Below are 18,191 nucleotides of genomic sequence, written 5' to 3' on the forward strand. Positions count from 1 at the left end.
ATATAATATATTCGACAGATCCTATACGGGTATGATCTTTCTACCATGGATATATGTGAACATGTGCTTACCGAGCATTTTTAATTGTGTCTAATTCACCAGGACAGTAGATAATTGAAATAAATTAACAGGAAAAAATGTGAAACTGACAGATTTACTGGTTGAGCAATTTTGTTTTCCTTGATGAAGATATTTTAGCCTGTAAAAAATAAAATTTAAAAAGAGTGAAAAAATGATTTTGCTGTCCGAGATTGCCTTTGACTTCGAAAATGTGATAATAAAGAAAAAGTGTCCACGATAATACCGGACGGGTGTTACATCCCTTATAAGTAGTTACATGAATTATTTTAGGGTGAGAGCAAAATGGTCGTAAAATATCATCACTATGGTTCAATGCATGCTTAAGCATCATAGGCGTCGGAACCGGGGGGGGGGGGGGGGGGGGGGGGGTCGCAAAAATAAACCTTATAACCTTAAATAGGCATTGAAAATCATGATTTACCTTTTTTTGTTGGTTTAGCCTCCCCCCTTTCGATTATCCCCCCACTTTCAATTCGCTTCCGACGCCCATGAGCATACTAGAGGAATATCACTTTGATGCTTGCATTAAAACAATCTTTATAAATTAATGTTGCCAGCACCGGTGTAGTGTTCAGGAACTCAAGGAATGTTTTAATGCAAGTATCATTTGAATAATTAGATTAATTGGCTATTGCTCTCATCAATGGCATAAATGTTCACTTTATTGCTCTATATATATGAGAATAATAATAAATTTGATGTTTGCATCCATTCAATTATTGTGTGCATTAATAAAATTAATAGGATTTTAAATTAACTATAAATTTTTCAATTCTTTGAAATTTCACGCATTTAAAAGTTTGCTGATTACATGTATCCATAAGAGGTTAATGTAGTTGTTGCATTTTATTGAAATTTCCTGTTTATTTTTCAAATCCAATCACACATATTAAACTTTGTGGTGACATCTCCCATGACTTTGAACAACTCAAAAGGTTAGGTTACTTAAACAAATGTCAAAGCTGAACTTAATTCCTGAACAACAAAATCAAAGTGCTACATAATGGAGAGGAAATATGATGGATACAATTTATTCTCAAACATATTGATGGAATAAACACACAGAGAATTTCTTTTTGTTGTTTTATTTTTTATATAAAAAAAACTTTGAAATTCTTTCTTTTCATATGGATGTACATAATATGTTGTTTTTTTTATGTCAATAAAGCAGATTATTTACCATTCCATGACAACTACTTTAAAATACTTGTGTATAATGTGTAAAAATTTGTCAAGAAAAAAAACGTTTTTTATTTTAATATAATTATATATGTTTTGAACTGTCAAATACGGAGACACTGGAATCATTCATTAAAATAATTACTGGTATATAATAAATAGTGATATCAGTAAATATTGAAAAGTATACATATCTGTTAATATATTATTACAGTATGAAAATGAAGGATACATTTACACGTACACCTAAATAACCCTGAAAAATATTCTGAGCATAAAATATTTAACCTTATTTCATATAATCAAACTGCATCTACTCTGCCTGATACACAATTATACATCTCTTTCAAAAAGTTTTCTGAATGTCAAAAAAATATATCTGATTACAAGAATATGAAAATAGACACCATACATATATGAAGCTTGATCATGAGATTTTTGGTACAGTCCATCAGTACATCATCTGATACAGAAAAGCACCATAAAAATGACATGTTAAAAAACAGTTTTTAATATACAAATGTACATGATTTCATAGATGTTCAATAATCAATATATCATATTCAACCAATGTATATGAAAAATAATTACAGTAAAACTCGTTTAGTATGAACAAGGATATTGCGAATTCACGGTTACAACGAAGTCATCTTGGATCCCCAGCTATATAAAGTTAATGAATTTCTTATACGGTTATAATGAATTACGGATATAGTGAAGTAATTTTATAAGTCCCAGCCAATTTGTCATAACCAAGTTTTACTGTATAATTTACATATGCAGTATATATATTCTTTTTCAAGAAAGTTTAAAGACTCACATATCTCATATGACATAGCACACACTGTATTGATAAAAATAAGAAGTAACATACTTCACTAGATAGATTGCTAAATTTCTCATGAGATAAGAATAAACTCTTTATATTAACTAGACAAAATTTTCAAGAATTGTGGTTGTAGCTCTTTATATTCTTACGGAATGCTATTGTACCACAGAATCAAATTTTTGTGAGATCAAAGTCTCATGTAATTACACGAAAACAAAGTTCTCCTGAATAAAAAGTGAGCCACAGTACAGTTCCTTGTTGTAAATTACTGGAAAGTTCAGGAAATGCCCATTTGTGTCTTTAAAAACTGGAAGTGGTATCAAATCATAACAATCCTTTATAACCAACCTGAAATATAAACATAATAAATATACATATACATACAGATGTATCCATTTATAGGTACAAAAAGCCAAAAAGCATGAAAAGGGGATATAGTTGAATAAAAATGGAATCAAAAGAATTGTATCAATACTTCTAGCAGGGTACGGTATAAATTGCTTTAATTATTTTTGTCTTCTTTTTTTTTTAAAATCTTTTCAGTTACTAACATTGAAAGAATTAATGTTACAATTCTTTTATTGTTCTGCTAAGAATGATTGTAAAAAAGAAAATATGCATACCAGGTTTTCTCTGTGAAGTTGGGCCTCTTGACAAATGTGGCACAGTCCAATTAAAAATCTGAGAAAATAAAAATAATAGAAAAATAAAAGACACTTTACAAGAAAATATAAATTGTATGATATTTTATATATGTATATATATAGTGTATAATATACTGTTACAGTATGTATACTTAAAAAAAGCAGGCTTCATATTTCAGCAGATATGGCATGGACAACAATGAACTAATTCATGAATACAACTAAAAAATCATTTAATTATCCATACAAAGTAAAGTGTGGACATGTGTAAGGCTGATTTATAATTGTACTAACCACTCACTACTCAGTGATTGCGCTAAATTTTGAATACGCCAATTTATGTACACATTCAGTATATCAGGGTAAAACAAGCAGAGAGGCTCTGTACAGAAACAACTTGGTAGACTTACCTTTCAGGAAGCTGGCTACTGTTGTTGGTTCCATCATAAACTGCTTCCAAGGACAGCGCAAAAAGTCCTGTCAACTATATTCCTTTTCCTGTGGTGGACTGAAAAGGCAACAAGTGGAAATCTTCAGTGTTGCCTTGTGACTTTGAATTAGAAATGACAGATAAGAAGACAAATGTTTGTTTAAAGACTGCATACAGTATAAATTTGACTGTAGGTCCAAGTAATCTTGAGATAATTAAATATCAAACTTGTACTTCTGAGATCTGTGAAAATCAAATCCAAAATGTATTTTAACTAGTAAAAAGTTTTAAAGTAGAATACATTAAATTGTGCACTCACTGAATAGGTGTCATGGAAACTCAACATTGGAACTTTGTGAATATGGAGGGGTACCTCTTGTAAAAAGAAGTAGACTGGTTCATCATCTAAAAAAAAAAAAACAACAAGATAGACTAAATTACTTTTAAATGAAATAAAAACTATCAAAATATAAATATCAACAAGAGATGTTTGTAAAACACTTATCCCCCCTCCAAATTGGAATTTTTATGTAAGTCCGAGGGGCATAACTATTGTCAAAAATAAACACTATTGATACAAAATGTACCCAAAACAGTACTTGACCTAGATATTCATCTGATTAATCTGTATATTAAATTTCATCTCAGTATGTGCAACAGTTGCAAAGAAAATGAACGGAAACTGCAAATAATTGAATTTTTTTCAAACTCCAAGGGGCAAAACTCTGTCAAAAATGGTGCGATCGTACAGAACTTGGCCTAGATATTCATGTGATATATATGTATACCAAATTTGATTTCAGTATGTGCAACGGTTATGAAGAAAATGAATGGAAACTAAATGGACCGACAGACCGACCGACAGACAGCAGCAAAGCAATAAGCCCTCCCTTCTTCGAAGGGGGGCATAACAAAAAAATTAAAGATCTAAAAGATATCATTTGTAAGAAAAAAAATCTAAAGACACGGAACAGTTAATCACTAACAAAACTAAAATAAAAAAGAGGAAGTTGTAAGACTTTAAAAGGAGGAATTGTAATTTATTTATTGCTCAAGATAAACATCCTATTGCATATTACAAAATGTACCACAAAATTTAGGTAGAAAATGAACGGTTGTAGATGTGAAATCATTGATTCTGTGTTTTAAATTCAAAAGTATGAAATTTGGATGCAATACCTAATTTGTGAATTGCCTTACATGTTATAAATATTGCTATATTTTATTATGCACTGATTCAATTAAATCATGCAAATGTAGGAAATATGAACATTATGTATAATTGTATGTGTTAATAATTGTGTTTTAATTCGTATACATGTATTTAAGTATGGTTTATTTTTTAATATTAATCTCATTAAAATTATTTTGATTATTTATCTTGTTTTTTTTACCTGTCTGATAAACACAGCAAAGGTTACAGAGGCAAATTACAGGTGTCAAAACTCTCTGTTGATGACCAGACTGCATCCAGCATTGTATATCCACCCATTACTGATCTTTAACAGGGGAGACTACTCCTGAAATCAGAGAAATTATAGTCAAAATGAGGGTTACCTTATACTCTTTGGGATTCACACATAGAAATTATTCCCTATATGCTTCTCTATAGCTTTATCAAATTTATTAACTAGACCCTCTGCAGTAAATTAATGTAAGAGAAAATAAAGATTAATACGAGTATGTACTTACACAAAATTTGAATCAAAAAAAAAAAAAAAACACACCTGATGCAGCTTTTTAAAAAAGAAAATTGACAGTAAACATACCTACCTTTAAATCAATCTGATTAAAATCAGATCTTTGTTTTGCTCCAACATTCTGATAGTCGCTGTACAGCTTGATATACACCTGGGCTCCACATGTTGACAAACAGACTACACACCATCCAGGGAGCTGCTTCATGCACATGTTAAAGGACAGTTTCCTTTAGTTCAATGGAAAAAGCCTGCTTAATATATGATATTCCTCTTATATGAGTCAAAATTAATACTGTAGGCCTAAAAATGTGATTAATTAAAAAATAAGAAGAAATTGTCTCTCTCTATATATAAAACTGTACCCAGTAATTAACTTAATTCATTGTGATTAGTTATTTCCTTGAGTAAGATCTTTAAGTTAGCCATACAAAACAGCTCTTGTAATTTTCATCACCTACCTGTATGGCAATTTCCAGGACAATCCATTGATATAAAATTCTGATGTCCAGAAAAACGAAGGGCCCCTCTCAAGACAGTACTGCTCTAATTTACATAATGTGTGGGGCGCTGAAAAAAGGTATAGAGTATTTACCATTAAACTTCTTTATCGTCTTAAATTGTTTAATTTCATAATCTAATTTTTGTTTTTAAAATGGTGAAAGACACATTAGGGAACTCATGGGACTTCATGAATTGTAACCATAACAAGCATAGGAAATATTGTAATGCTACCATATAATTTAGCATTTCAAATACTAGTAATAAATTTGTTTTTTTTTTTTTGGTGATTTTTATACATGTATGTCAATGGCCTCAAGCTATAGTGTTGTAAACAAGAGACCATCTATGTTTGTGACTGTTATATGTCAATGGTCTCAAACTACAGTGTTGTTAACATGAGACCATCTATGTTTAAGGCTGTTATATGTCAATGGTCTCATGCTACAGTGTTGTAAACATGAGACCATGCTATGTTTAAATGTTATATGTCAATGGTCTCATGCTACAGTGTTTATACATAGACCACACTGTAATATGTCAATGGTCTATGCTACAGTATTGTGAGAAACATGAGATATGTCTCTCTCATGAACTGTTTAAGACTTAATTTATTGTGATATGTCAATGGTCTCATCTACAGTGTTGTATACATGAGACCATCTATGTTATATTCCAGACTGATATATGTCAATGGTCTCATGCTACAGTGTTGTAAACATGAGACCATGCCTGTTTAAGACTGTTATATGTCAATGGTCTCATGCTACAGTATTGTATACATGAGACCATCTATGTTTAAGACTGTTATATGTCAATGGTCTCATGCTACAGTGTTGTAAACATGAGACCATCTATGTTTAAGACATATATATGTCAATGGTCTCATGCTACAGTGTTGTAAACATGAGACCATCTATGTTTAAGACTGATATATGTCAATGGTCTCATGCTACAGTGTTGTATACATGAGACCATCTATGTTTAAGACTGTTATATGTCAATGGTCTCATGCTACAGTGTTGTATACATGAGACCATCTATGTTTAAGACTGTTATATGTCAATGGTCTCATGCTACAATGTTGTAATCATGAGACCATCTATGTTTAAGACTGTTATATGTCAATGGTCTCATGCTACAGTGTTGTAAACATGAGACCATCTATGTTTAAGACTGTTATATGTCAATGGTCTCATGCTACAGTGTTGTAAACATGAGACCATCTATGTTTAAGACTGTTATATGTCAATGGTCTCATGCTACAGTGTTGTAAACATGAGACCATGCCTGTTTAAGACTGTTATATGTCAATGGTCTCATGCTACAGTATTGTATACATGAGACCATCTATGTTTAAGACTGTTATATGTCAATGGTCTCATGCTACAGTGTTGTAAACATGAGACCATGCCTGTTTAAGACTGTTATATGTCAATGGTCTCATGCTACAGTGTTGTATACATGAGACCATCTATGTTTAAGACTGTTATATGTCAATGGTCTCATGCTACAGTGTTGTAAACATGAGACCATCATGTTTAAGACTGTTATATGTCAATGGTCTCATGCTACAGTGTTGTAAACATGAGACCATGCCTGTTTAAGACTGTTATATGTCAATGGTCTCATGCTACAGTGTTGTAAACATGAGACCATCTATGTTTAAGACTGTTATATGTCAATGGTCTCATGCTACAGTGTTGTAAACATGAGACCATCTATGTTTAAGACTGTTATATGTCAATGGTCTCATGCTACAGTGTTGTAAACATGAGACCATATATGTTTAAGACTGTTATATGTCAATGGTCTCATGCTACAGTATTTTAAACATGAGACCATGCCTGTTTAAGACTGTTATATATCAATGGTCTCATGCTACAGTGTTGTAAACATGAGACCATCTATATTTAAGACTGATATATGTCAATGGTTTCATGCTACAGTATTTTAAAGATGAGACCATGCCTGTTTAAGACTGTTATATGTCAATGGTCTCATGCTACAGTGTTGTAAACATGAGACCATACCTGTTTAAGACTGTTATATGTCAATGGTCTCATGCTACAGTGCTGTAAACATGAGACCATCTATGTTTAAGACTGTTATATGTCAATGGTCTCATGCTACAGTGTTGCAAACATGAGATCATCTATGTTTAAGACTGTTATATGTCAATGGTCTCATGCTACAGTGTTGTAAACATGAGACCATCTATGTTTAAGACTGTTATATGTCAATGGTCTCATGCTACAGTGTTGTAAACATGAGACCATCTATGTTTAAGACTGTTATATGTATATGGTCTCATGCTACATGTAATTGTTAAACATGAGACCATGTGATGTATATAGTGTATTAATGGTCTCATGCTACAGTGTTGTATAGAGACCATGACAAGTATATGGTGTGTTATAGTCCCTGGTCTCTTGTATGTAATTGTTATATAGACTGTATATAGTGTGTTATAGTCCCTGGTCTCTTGTATGTAATTGTTATATAGAGACCATGACAAGTATATAGTGTGTTATAGTCCCTGGTCTTGTATGTAATTGTTAGTTATATAGAGACCATGACAAGTATATAGTGTGTTATAGTCCCTGGTCTCTTGTATGTAATTGTTATATAGAGACCGTGACAAGTATATAGTGTGTTATAGTCCCTGGTCTCTTGTATGTAATTGTTATATAGAGACCATGACAAGTATATAGTGTGTTATAGTCCCTGGTCTCTTGTATGTAATTGTTATATAGAGACCATGACAAGTATATTGTGTGTTATAGTCCCTGGTCTCTTGTATGTAATTGTTATATAGAGACCATGACAAGTATATAGTGTGTTATAGTCCCTGGTCTCTTGTATGTAATTGTTATATAGAGACCGTGACAAGTATATAGTGTGTTATAGTCCCTGGTCTCTTGTATGTAATTGTTATATAGAGACCATGACAAGTATATAGTGTGTTATAGTCCCTGGTCTCTTGTATGAAATAGTTATAAAGAGACCATGACATGTATATAGTGTATTATAGTCCCTGGTCTCTTGTATGTAATTATTATTTAGAGACCGCGACATGTATATAGTGTATTACAGTCCCTGGTCTCTTGTATGTAATTGTTATATAGAGACCACGACAAGTATATAGTGTGTTATAGTCCCTGGTCTCTTGTATGTAATTGTTATATAGAGACCATGACAAGTATATAGTGTGTTATAGTCCCTGGTCTCTTGTATGTAATTGTTATATAGAGACCATGACAAGTATATAGTGTGTTATAGTCCCTGGTCTCTTGTATGTAATTGTTATATAGAGACCATGACAAGTATATAGTGTGTTATAGTCCCTGGTCTCTTGTATGTAATTGTTATATAGAGACCATGGCAAGTATATAGTGTGTTATAGTCCCTGGTCTCTTGTATGTAATTATTATATAGAGACCATGATAAGTATATAGTGTGTTATAGTCCCTGGTCTCTTGTATGTAATTGTTATATAGAGACCGTGACAAGTATATAGTGTGTTATAGTCCCTGGTCTCTTGTATGTAATTGTTATATAGAGACCGTGACAAGTATATAGTGTTTTATAGTCCCTGGTCTCTTGTATGTAATTGTTATATAGAGACCATGACAAGTATATAGTGTTTTATAGTCCCTGGTCTCTTGTATGTAATTGTTATATAGAGACTGTGACAAGTATATAGTGTATTATAGTCCCTGGTCTCTTGTATGTAATTGTTATATAGAGACCATGACAAGTATATAGTGTATTATAGTCCCTGGTCTCTTGTATGTAATTGTTATTTAGAAACTGTGACAAGTATATAGTGTGTTATAGTCCCTGGTCATTTGTATGCAATTGTTATATAATGACCGTGACAAGTATATAGTGTGTTATAGTCCCTGGTCACTTTTCTGTATTTGTTATATAGAGAACATGACAAGTATATAGTGTGTTATAGTCCCTGGTCTCTTGTATGTAATTGTTATATAGAGACCGTGACAAGTATATAGTGTATTATAGTCTCTGGTCTCTTGTATGTAATTGTTATATAGAGACCATGACAAGTATATAGTGTGTTATAGTCCCTGGTCTCTTGTATGTAATTGTTATATAGAGACCATGACAAGTATATAGTGTGTTATAGTCCCTGGTCTCTTGTATGTAATTGTTATATAGAGACCATGACAAGTATATAGTGTATTATAGTCCCTGGTCTCTTGTATGTAATTGTTATATAGAGACCATGACATGTATATAGTGTATTATAGTCCCTGGTCTCTTGTATGTAATTGTTATATAGAGACCATGACAAGTATATAGTGTATTATAGTCCCTGGTCTCTTGTATGTAATTGTTATATAGAGACCGTGACAAGTATATAGTGTATTATAGTCCCTGGTCTCTTGTATGTAATTGTTATATAGAGACCATGACAAGTATATAGTGTGTTATAGTCCCTGGTCTCTTGTATGTAATTGTTATATAGAGACCGTGACAAGTATATAGTGTATTATAGTCCCTGGTCTCTTGTATGTAATTGTTATATAGAGACCGTGACAAGTATATAGTGTGTTATAGTCCCTGGTCTCTTGTATGTAATTGTTATATAGAGACCGTGACAAGTATATAGTGTATTATAGTCCCTGGTCTCTTGTATGTAATTGTTATATAGAGACCATGACAAGTATATAGTGTGTTATAGTCCCTGGTCTCTTGTGTGTAATTGTTATATAGAGACCATGACAAGTATATAGTGTGTTATAGTCCCTGGTCTCTTGTATGTTATTGTTATATAGAGACCATGACAAGTATATAGTGTGTATTATAGTCCCTGGTCTCTTGTATGTAGTTGTTATATAAAGACCATGACAAGTAATGAAGTACCTATAGTCATTTCAGTTGGTTAAAAACATTAAAAAAATGATCATCATGGCTTTCTATGTGAAAATCTGCATTTTAGACCATGACAAGGTTTATGTTATGTTACACTGTCACTTACTTGCAGCTTAATAGGCTGTAATCTGAAGATATCACAGGGCTTAATTATCATGTTGCAGGCTGTAATCTGAAGATATCATCAGGTCTTAATTATGATCCCATGCTGCACGTAGGCAATGCAAAAATGAAAGTAGCCTCGTTCTGATTAGTCACGTGATAGTTTTAATGAAAGAGACCACGGTCTCATCGCTGTTTCAAATAATTTTTTTGTATAGTAAATATACCTTGTGCTTTTAACTTACCGGGTATATCTTTATGTCAGAGTCTCAGACTCCTCGGCCCAACGTCAATTCGGCCCATTGACACCTCGGCCCAATGACACCTCGGCTCTGATAGGTTGGCCCAGGTTTGAAGACAGGTCGGCCAATCTATGAGACACCAAGGCCCAAATAGAATTTTCATTGAGAAATATGTAATATTTCCAATTTCAGAATTTGCTAATTGTAAAGTGAAAAAAAACAATCAGTCATTTTTTCCATTATTTATAAAGAAACTTAGCCAAAGAGATTAACTTTAATCAAGGAATGAGAAGACATAATTAAGGTGCTTAATCAGTCAATTGTTAAACAAAAAAAATCCATGGCATTCTTTTGGAATGGCAAATAAGTGTGTGTCGTACTGGTGACGATGAGGGGTAATTACGAGCAGGCTCCTTTGAATATTGTATCCAACATTTCGTATGAAAACATTCATAAAAGCTAATTAATGGTTTCCACCATAATGTACATTAAGAAAACTCATATAGATATTCGTTTTAATCCTCACATTAACCTCTCATGCTAAATAAAAAAAAAAAATCATGAAATATACTACATGTATTACTTTTTTTACTTGTACTTATAGCATTTATATTGCGCATTTCCACAATTCTAACACAAAATTTTGTTTGGGCCGAGGTGTCTTTCATGTGGGCTGAGGTGTCAATATTTTTGGGCCGACCTGTCAGGGCCAAGGTGTCAACCGTCAAGGGCCAAGGTGTCGTTGGGCCGAAATGTCTGTCAGTCACTCTGTCTACCTTTATAAGAAAGTTTTATCCGATATACCAAAATTTTTTTACAATAGCAACATCATATGTATCTGAATCCATTGCGAATAAACTGTAAGTAATTTTTCGATTTATTTCTTAAGACAAATAAATAGGGCCTGGATAAATAAATAAATAAATTTAATACTTCCCTATAATTTTTAGTTTAACATTTCAAAAAAAAATTACTTAGCAGGGTATACTCACTCCTCCATGGTTCCTGTTCCCATCTCTGATGTTTTAGAGATCTTTGTTTCTTCTGCTCCTGATTTTTATTGTTTAATGGACTGTTGAGCTTGAATATTGTTCGTTATCTTCATACATATATATTACATGTTTCTGTAAGCATTGATATGCTATACACTCCATCAAGAGTATAATTTTGATTTGTTATAATATTGTAAAGTTTTTGCCATTTTTACTTCTATAGATCATGATAGATAAATTAACATGCTTGAATGTTCTGATGAAAACCATCTCTGGTTGAAAACAGTCAACTAAATGAATCTACTGCATTCTTACGAAGTGTTGGTGATCTGTATATATCTATATATTGTAAAATGTTAAATTCTGAACAGTATATTGATACATATCTTTGTAGAACCTCATACAAAGTTACATAGTTATGTTTTTCTTGTCCAATTTTAAAATACGTAGTTTCCTTTAGAAATGGATAGTTAGTTTTTATTTTTCATGAAAAGTAATTAGTAAAGCTCTAAACCATGCAGTTTGGTTTTTATTCTTTTCTTTTTGGTTATCAACAAACAAAAAATACAATGTCATTATTTACATTCAAGTATTTGTACAGGGTAATCCTCATAAAAATACCCGGTAGTTGTCTGCAATCATGCTACTTGGCAGCCATTGATCATATTGGTATACTACATGTATTTAATTGAGTATTTGTATAACTTATATTCTTTATATTTATAGATGGGAGGGCTACAGAGCACTTGGAAAAGTGATTCCAGGAACAAGATTAATAACATTTAAAGTACCTTTAAAAAAGGTAAATGGAGTTAAAGATACCAGTGAACTTGTATATTTATTATGCAAGAAGTAAGGATTAAATTTTATTTTTTCATTTGTTTTTCCTAAATATTTTAGTAATATGATATGTTGGTGCCCATTGACAATAAATGAAATGTAGAAAATGAGGAATTTATAACAATTTGTGTGAAATTGCAACATAATTTTCTTTTGATTCAGGAATTGTGTGAAAAACTTCCAGAAGAGGAAAAGTGAGTTTTTTTTTTCATTTCACAGCAAAAGATGAATAATACGAGGGGTGATCAAAAAGTTCACGAACTATCTCTATATCTACAAAACCACAATTCAGATTAGAATGAAATTTGGTACACACATAATCATACACAAGTTCTATAAATAGCGTATACTGAATAAAGTTTTGCTCCTTGTTTGTGTCGTCACAATGTGAAAATGACGTCACTATGTAGGTCACTTGTCACGAAAAATGGTTGTCTCAGTCGTACTTGTTCAACAAACGACTGTTCAATTTCTTGCATATCTTAGAAACACCTTTGCCGTAACATAAAATAATTTGTACACAGTTTATTAAGACAAATGACTTACTATAAATTTAATCAATGATTGGATTGATCGCTTTTAAGTGAAGGAAGGCAGATGGTTAAAAATGATACATGTCATGTTGCTCAGTGAAAGCAAGTTTTTAAAAAGATATGTGTTTTTAATTAAGCAATTTGCTATCAAAGACCTCCAATTAACACTTTGAAAAATAGTTGAATATTTGAACAATAATATAATTATTACCAGGGTAGATAGCTAAGATATCGTTTACTTTAGATTTTAAACATATTAGAAATGATATAAAAGAGGCAACCATTCTCTATCCACCTTGAATAAACGTCTCTCCCGTGACAGAAGATTTGTGTTTTAATGGTCGCCATGCTTATTTTTGGAAAGAATATTCTTATCTACCCATTCTGTTGCCGAGATTTGACCATTTCTAACAAATGAACTGTTCTTTATGAAAATTAACTTACATGGAAAGAAATATAACACTCAGAAAAATCTTTCAGCTTTTGTGACAGAACGCTACGGAGAGAGTCACGTGGCCGCCAATATCTCATGATTCGCGCATGCGCAGGACGGTGGCTGATGTGCATTAAAATCGGAGAGGACTAATTTAAAATATAATGAACACTAAAACCAAATATGGTTTTCTTTTATGGAAGTTATTTAATTAGTTCGCGAACTTTTTGATCACTCCTTGTAAATTTCAGAGACTTTTTCACATTATGATAACAGATTAATATAGGTCTTTTTGTTACTTCTAATCTAACTTCAAACTACTGATAATATACTGATGTTTATTGCAAATTCCAAAGACATAATGGAAACTGCTTTGTCTTTTATGTAGTGAAAGATTGATTGATTATGAGTATTTTTAATGTACTGATATAATGTGTTATCTATAAGTTTTGCATATTGCAGTGAGAATCTCTGCTTTGTTTTAATCACATCTAGTCTCACCAATTCAGGAAACAACAGAGAGACAGACAGAAAGAGAGGGATAGATAAAACTTTGATGTATTTCTATTATGTGCTTTTATTTTCATTTATCAGATTTACCCCAAGAAGTTTGGTTTCCATGGTAAAAAACCTTGGATGTCAGTTAGGAATGGTGGTAGATCTTACATTCACGACAAAATACTACAGTGCACGGGTAAGTACAGTTAAAGCAGCTGGATAGCGCAAATGTTTGACTCAGTTTGTGGGGGTATATATTTATAAACATTTTGTTATGTCAAACGTTGCAGCTATCACAAAAAAGAAAATTATATGGCCCGATTTAGTGAGTTTTTATTTCATCTGTAACAGCTTTAACATTCATTCCCATACAAACAACTTCAGACCAAATTTCTTAGTTCAATCAAATGAGCAAGAAATTGTTCTATTTTCAGGATATGGAACACCAGGGTATCAGATATGAAAAGATTTTTACAGAGGGCCATAATGTTCCGAGTGATGATGTAGTATACAGGTAACATTTAAAAAAAAAAAAAAGAATACATAATCTCTGAAAGATTCACAATGTTGTGTGTGTCAACAAAAAAAACTAGATGCTGTCATGAGACAGTAATACCCGCACTAAGGTGTTTGCCTCTAAATACACGCTCCTACATATTGGGCGGCTTTCCAAAGAAATAGTCAAAATAATTCTATAATTTACATGTATTCATCAAAGGGGGGGGGGGGGGGGGCCCCCGCCCCCCCCCCCCCCCCCCCCCCCCCCCCCCCTGGAATTTACAAGGTTAAAAAATGTATATACTAAAACAAGGAAAAAGTTACAATGGACCCCCCTTGGAAAATGCAGACCCCCCCCTGGTAAACACGAATATGTGTAAAATAGGTATGAAAAGTTAAACATTTGCGGCAATAGAAGTCACCACTACCCCCACCCCACCCCCCACGATATAGGTTTTTGACGTTTGGGTGAGGTTTACTTTAGGTTTTTTTTTTTTTTTGATTGTCAATTTCTTGGATAGGATTTTTTTTTGACTGAGGTGGACCCCCCCCCCCCCCCCCCCCCCCCCCGGAAAAAATTTCTGGATCCGCGTCTGAAATTAGATTTTGATATATGTTTTGCTCATAATAGGACCTTTTTAAATTTACTACCCCCCCCCCCCCCTCGACACCACAATCACACAGCACATACTTTTTGGAATAGGCTAGATGGAAAAGGTTTGTTAAAATTTTATATCGTTTGTTATGAATTAATTTAAAATTTGTTCTTGTACTATACATGTGAACATGTAAATTTCTTCATCACATCACGTTGCGTCACCCATTATCATATTTATAGATTAAACACCATTTGGCACACCTCGGCCGATACCCACTTCATCTGATAAGGTGATGGAATCGACGAAGGTTCGCCAAAATGGCACATGGCTGCAGTCTGGTGTGCATTGGATTAATATTCATTTTGTGTTATACCGGTAATTGGATTTATATTTCATGAAGTTGACGAGACACAGGGAGTCGGTAAGTAGAAGTTTTAGTAAAGTGGGGGGTAAAATACACCCAAACGATTAGGTTAAAGTTTAAAAAGGGTCAAAGATCATCGCGTGCCACACTAGACGAATTTCATATTGTGAAGTTATCTCCCGTTGTCGATGTGACATTCAGTTACTGCCAATACTGGTGCGGATCCAGAATTTTTTTTCGGGAGTAGGGAGGGGGGTTCACATCTCAGTCAAAAAATTCCAGCCCAGAATTTCGTGACAAGCCGGAGAAAAAAAAATGAAAACAAATAAACAAATAAAAAAACAATGATAGTGAGGTCAATGTTTTCTAAGTTTATAGGGAGAGGATGTCAAGAGTCATTTTTTACTTGCTACAGTATATAGTCTTGTTTAAATAAAGCAAATGCCATGGGGGGGGGGGGGATTCCAATCTTCCTACCCACTTCCTGTCCCTGAAATAACAATGTATTTTGTGATTCCAGTTAAATAGTATATTTTTTTCCATTTGACTAATTATTATACATATTTTGTTTCTTGTGTTTATAGTATGTCTGTCTATAAGTCTGAAGAAATTAAATCCTAGCTAGCTTGCCCATAAGTTTTAAGTGGGATGGGCTATACAAATAGCTTCCACATTTTATAGGTTTATTTCTTGTGACAATTTAATAAGACCTTTTATTTGGGTACCATTAATTTTTACCTCTGATTGCTTGACATGGGATACACATTTTTACAAGAAAAATACCAAACTTTAAACTCTGCCTAAATTTTGATCAGTAGGTGCTAGGGCTTTCATACTTATCATGACATATTGTATTCATTGTGAACTGTCAACAGGTATAAATATGTTTGACCTTGACCCTAGAGTTTGAACCACTTAAACAAAAAAATTAACCTTGGCAATTAACTTTTGAACAGGAATTACTAGGGATTTCTTTATTTCACATGTGCATTCCTTGTGACAAGACTTTCTTCTGATACTAACAATTTGAACCCTTTGACCTTGACCTTTGATTTTGACATATATTTGAGAAACTTCAACCTTCGCCATAGGCTTCCATACTGGGACATCAGTGTTTCACAAACACATCTTATCTTCATTATTATTTGGTGGTGTCTCCATAAGAGGGAAGATGTATTCACAACAAACAAACAAATCACTAAAGAAAATATAAAACATGAATATGTTGGTCATGCATATCTCTGCAGGAAAAAAAACAGCTTTTCAAATACTCCAACCATATTGTAACCCTTTCAAAACACTCATTTGAGCTTTTTTGGTTTCCTTAGCATATAATGTCTGTCGTGACGTGTTGTCCATCTGTTTGTCTGAAAACTTTTTACATTTTTAACTTCTCTAGAACCACTGGGCCAATTTTACCCAATTCATATAGAAATATGTACATTTGTATGTCAGACTCAGTCCATCTGTCTCAATAAATTTAACCTTGGTTATCACGGTCATATCTAGTGAATGAGAAGAGACATTCATATTAAACTTATGTATTAGTATATTTACCTGTGAGAATGGCATGGTTTTTTTTTTTTTACATGTGACCTAGAAGTTTGACCAACTTGCAAAAAAAATAAAATGGTTATAAATTCATCATTTTGAAAGAGAAAAGTTAGGGCATTCATATCATAATGCATGTATATTATTACCTGTGATAAGACCTTTCCAAATAAATCATGACTTTAACACTGTGACCTTGACCTTGAAGTGATCAAGCCTAACCTACTTTTCAAAAATGTTGCATTTGCTTATAACTTTTGATTGAGATGAGATATGACTCTCACATTTGACATGTACATAAATTACTCATAAGAATTCAAGGTGTTTCCCAGCATGCGATGTTTTCTTATGCACCCGAATTCTTTCAGGGCGCATATTGTTTTTGTCCTGTCTGTTTGTCTGTTTGTCTGTTTATCTGTTTGTCTGTTGTCAACTTTAACCTTGGCCAAAACTTTTGAACCGTAAGAGATAGAGACTTCATATTTGGTATGCATACTCCTCTAATAAAGTTCTTTCAAATGACATCAAGGTCAATGACCTTGTGACCTTGACTGTGACCTATATGCTAAAAATAGGTTTTTCAACTGTTTGTTATAACTTTTGAACCATAAGAAATAGAGACTTCATAATTAGTATGCATACTCCTCTAATAAAGTTCTTTCAAATGACATCAGGGTCAATGACCTCGTGACCTTGACTGTGACCTATATGCTAAAAATAGGTTTTTCAACTGTTTGTTATAACTTTTGAACCATAGGAGATAGGGACTTCATATTTGGTATCCATACTCCACTAAAAAGGTTCTTTCAAACAACACCAAGGTCAATGACCATGTGACCTTGACTGTGTCCTTTATACTAAAAATAGCTTTTTCCACTTTTTGCCATAACCTTTGAACCTTAGGAGATAGGGACTTCATATTTGGTATGCATACTGCACTAATAAAGTTCCTTCAAATGACATCAAGGCCAATGACCTTGTGACCTTGACTGTGACCTATATGCTAAAAATAGCTTTTTCCACTTTTTGCCATAACTTTTGAACCATAAGAGATAGGGACTTCATATTTAGTATGCATACCCAACTAATAAAGTTCTTTCAAACAACACCAAGGTCAATGACCATGTGACCTTAACTGTGACCTATATGATAAAAATAGCTTTTTCCACTTTTTGCCATAACTTTTGAACCATAGGAGATAGGGACTTCATATTTAGTATGCATACCCCACTAATTAAGTTCTTACAAACAACATCAAGGTCAATGACCTTGTGACCTT

The 18,191-nt window shown here is 33.0% G+C and overlaps 1 protein-coding gene and 1 long non-coding RNA gene across 5 annotated transcripts in view; one reads left to right on the plus strand and one right to left on the minus strand.

Annotated features, from left to right (window-relative positions):
• Positions 1–532: 532 nt before the first annotated feature.
• On the minus strand, positions 533–10,416 carry LOC134231063 (uncharacterized). Of its 4 annotated transcripts, none has more exons than XR_009984496.1 (8): positions 10,367–10,416; positions 5,322–5,430; positions 4,937–5,059; positions 4,558–4,683; positions 3,483–3,568; positions 3,144–3,241; positions 2,713–2,770; positions 533–2,437 (listed from the first exon to the last, which is right to left on the minus strand). It is a non-coding gene; the product is annotated as an uncharacterized LOC134231063 (long non-coding RNA). The 4 variants fall into 4 exon arrangements; XR_009984494.1 differs by having other exon boundaries at positions 4,937–5,090; XR_009984493.1 differs by having other exon boundaries at positions 4,937–5,111.
• Positions 10,417–11,270: 854 nt separating this feature from the next.
• Positions 11,271–18,191, plus strand: part of LOC134231064 (RNA/RNP complex-1-interacting phosphatase-like) — a 13,499-nt gene continuing 6,578 nt past the window's right edge. The window contains exons 1-5 of the mRNA XM_062712962.1: positions 11,271–11,362; positions 12,290–12,398; positions 12,599–12,630; positions 13,997–14,096; positions 14,335–14,414. Of these exons, the coding sequence (XP_062568946.1) occupies positions 11,271–11,362; positions 12,290–12,398; positions 12,599–12,630; positions 13,997–14,096; positions 14,335–14,414 (413 nt within the window). The remainder of the gene's footprint in view (positions 11,363–12,289; positions 12,399–12,598; positions 12,631–13,996; positions 14,097–14,334; positions 14,415–18,191) is intronic.

Source organism: Saccostrea cucullata, unplaced genomic scaffold (assembly GCF_032062105.1).
Source record: "Saccostrea cucullata isolate Sc308-1 unplaced genomic scaffold, CSIRO_AGI_Scuc_v1 ctg3988, whole genome shotgun sequence".
In the NCBI taxonomy this organism is placed as follows: Eukaryota; Metazoa; Mollusca; class Bivalvia; order Ostreida; family Ostreidae; genus Saccostrea; species Saccostrea cuccullata.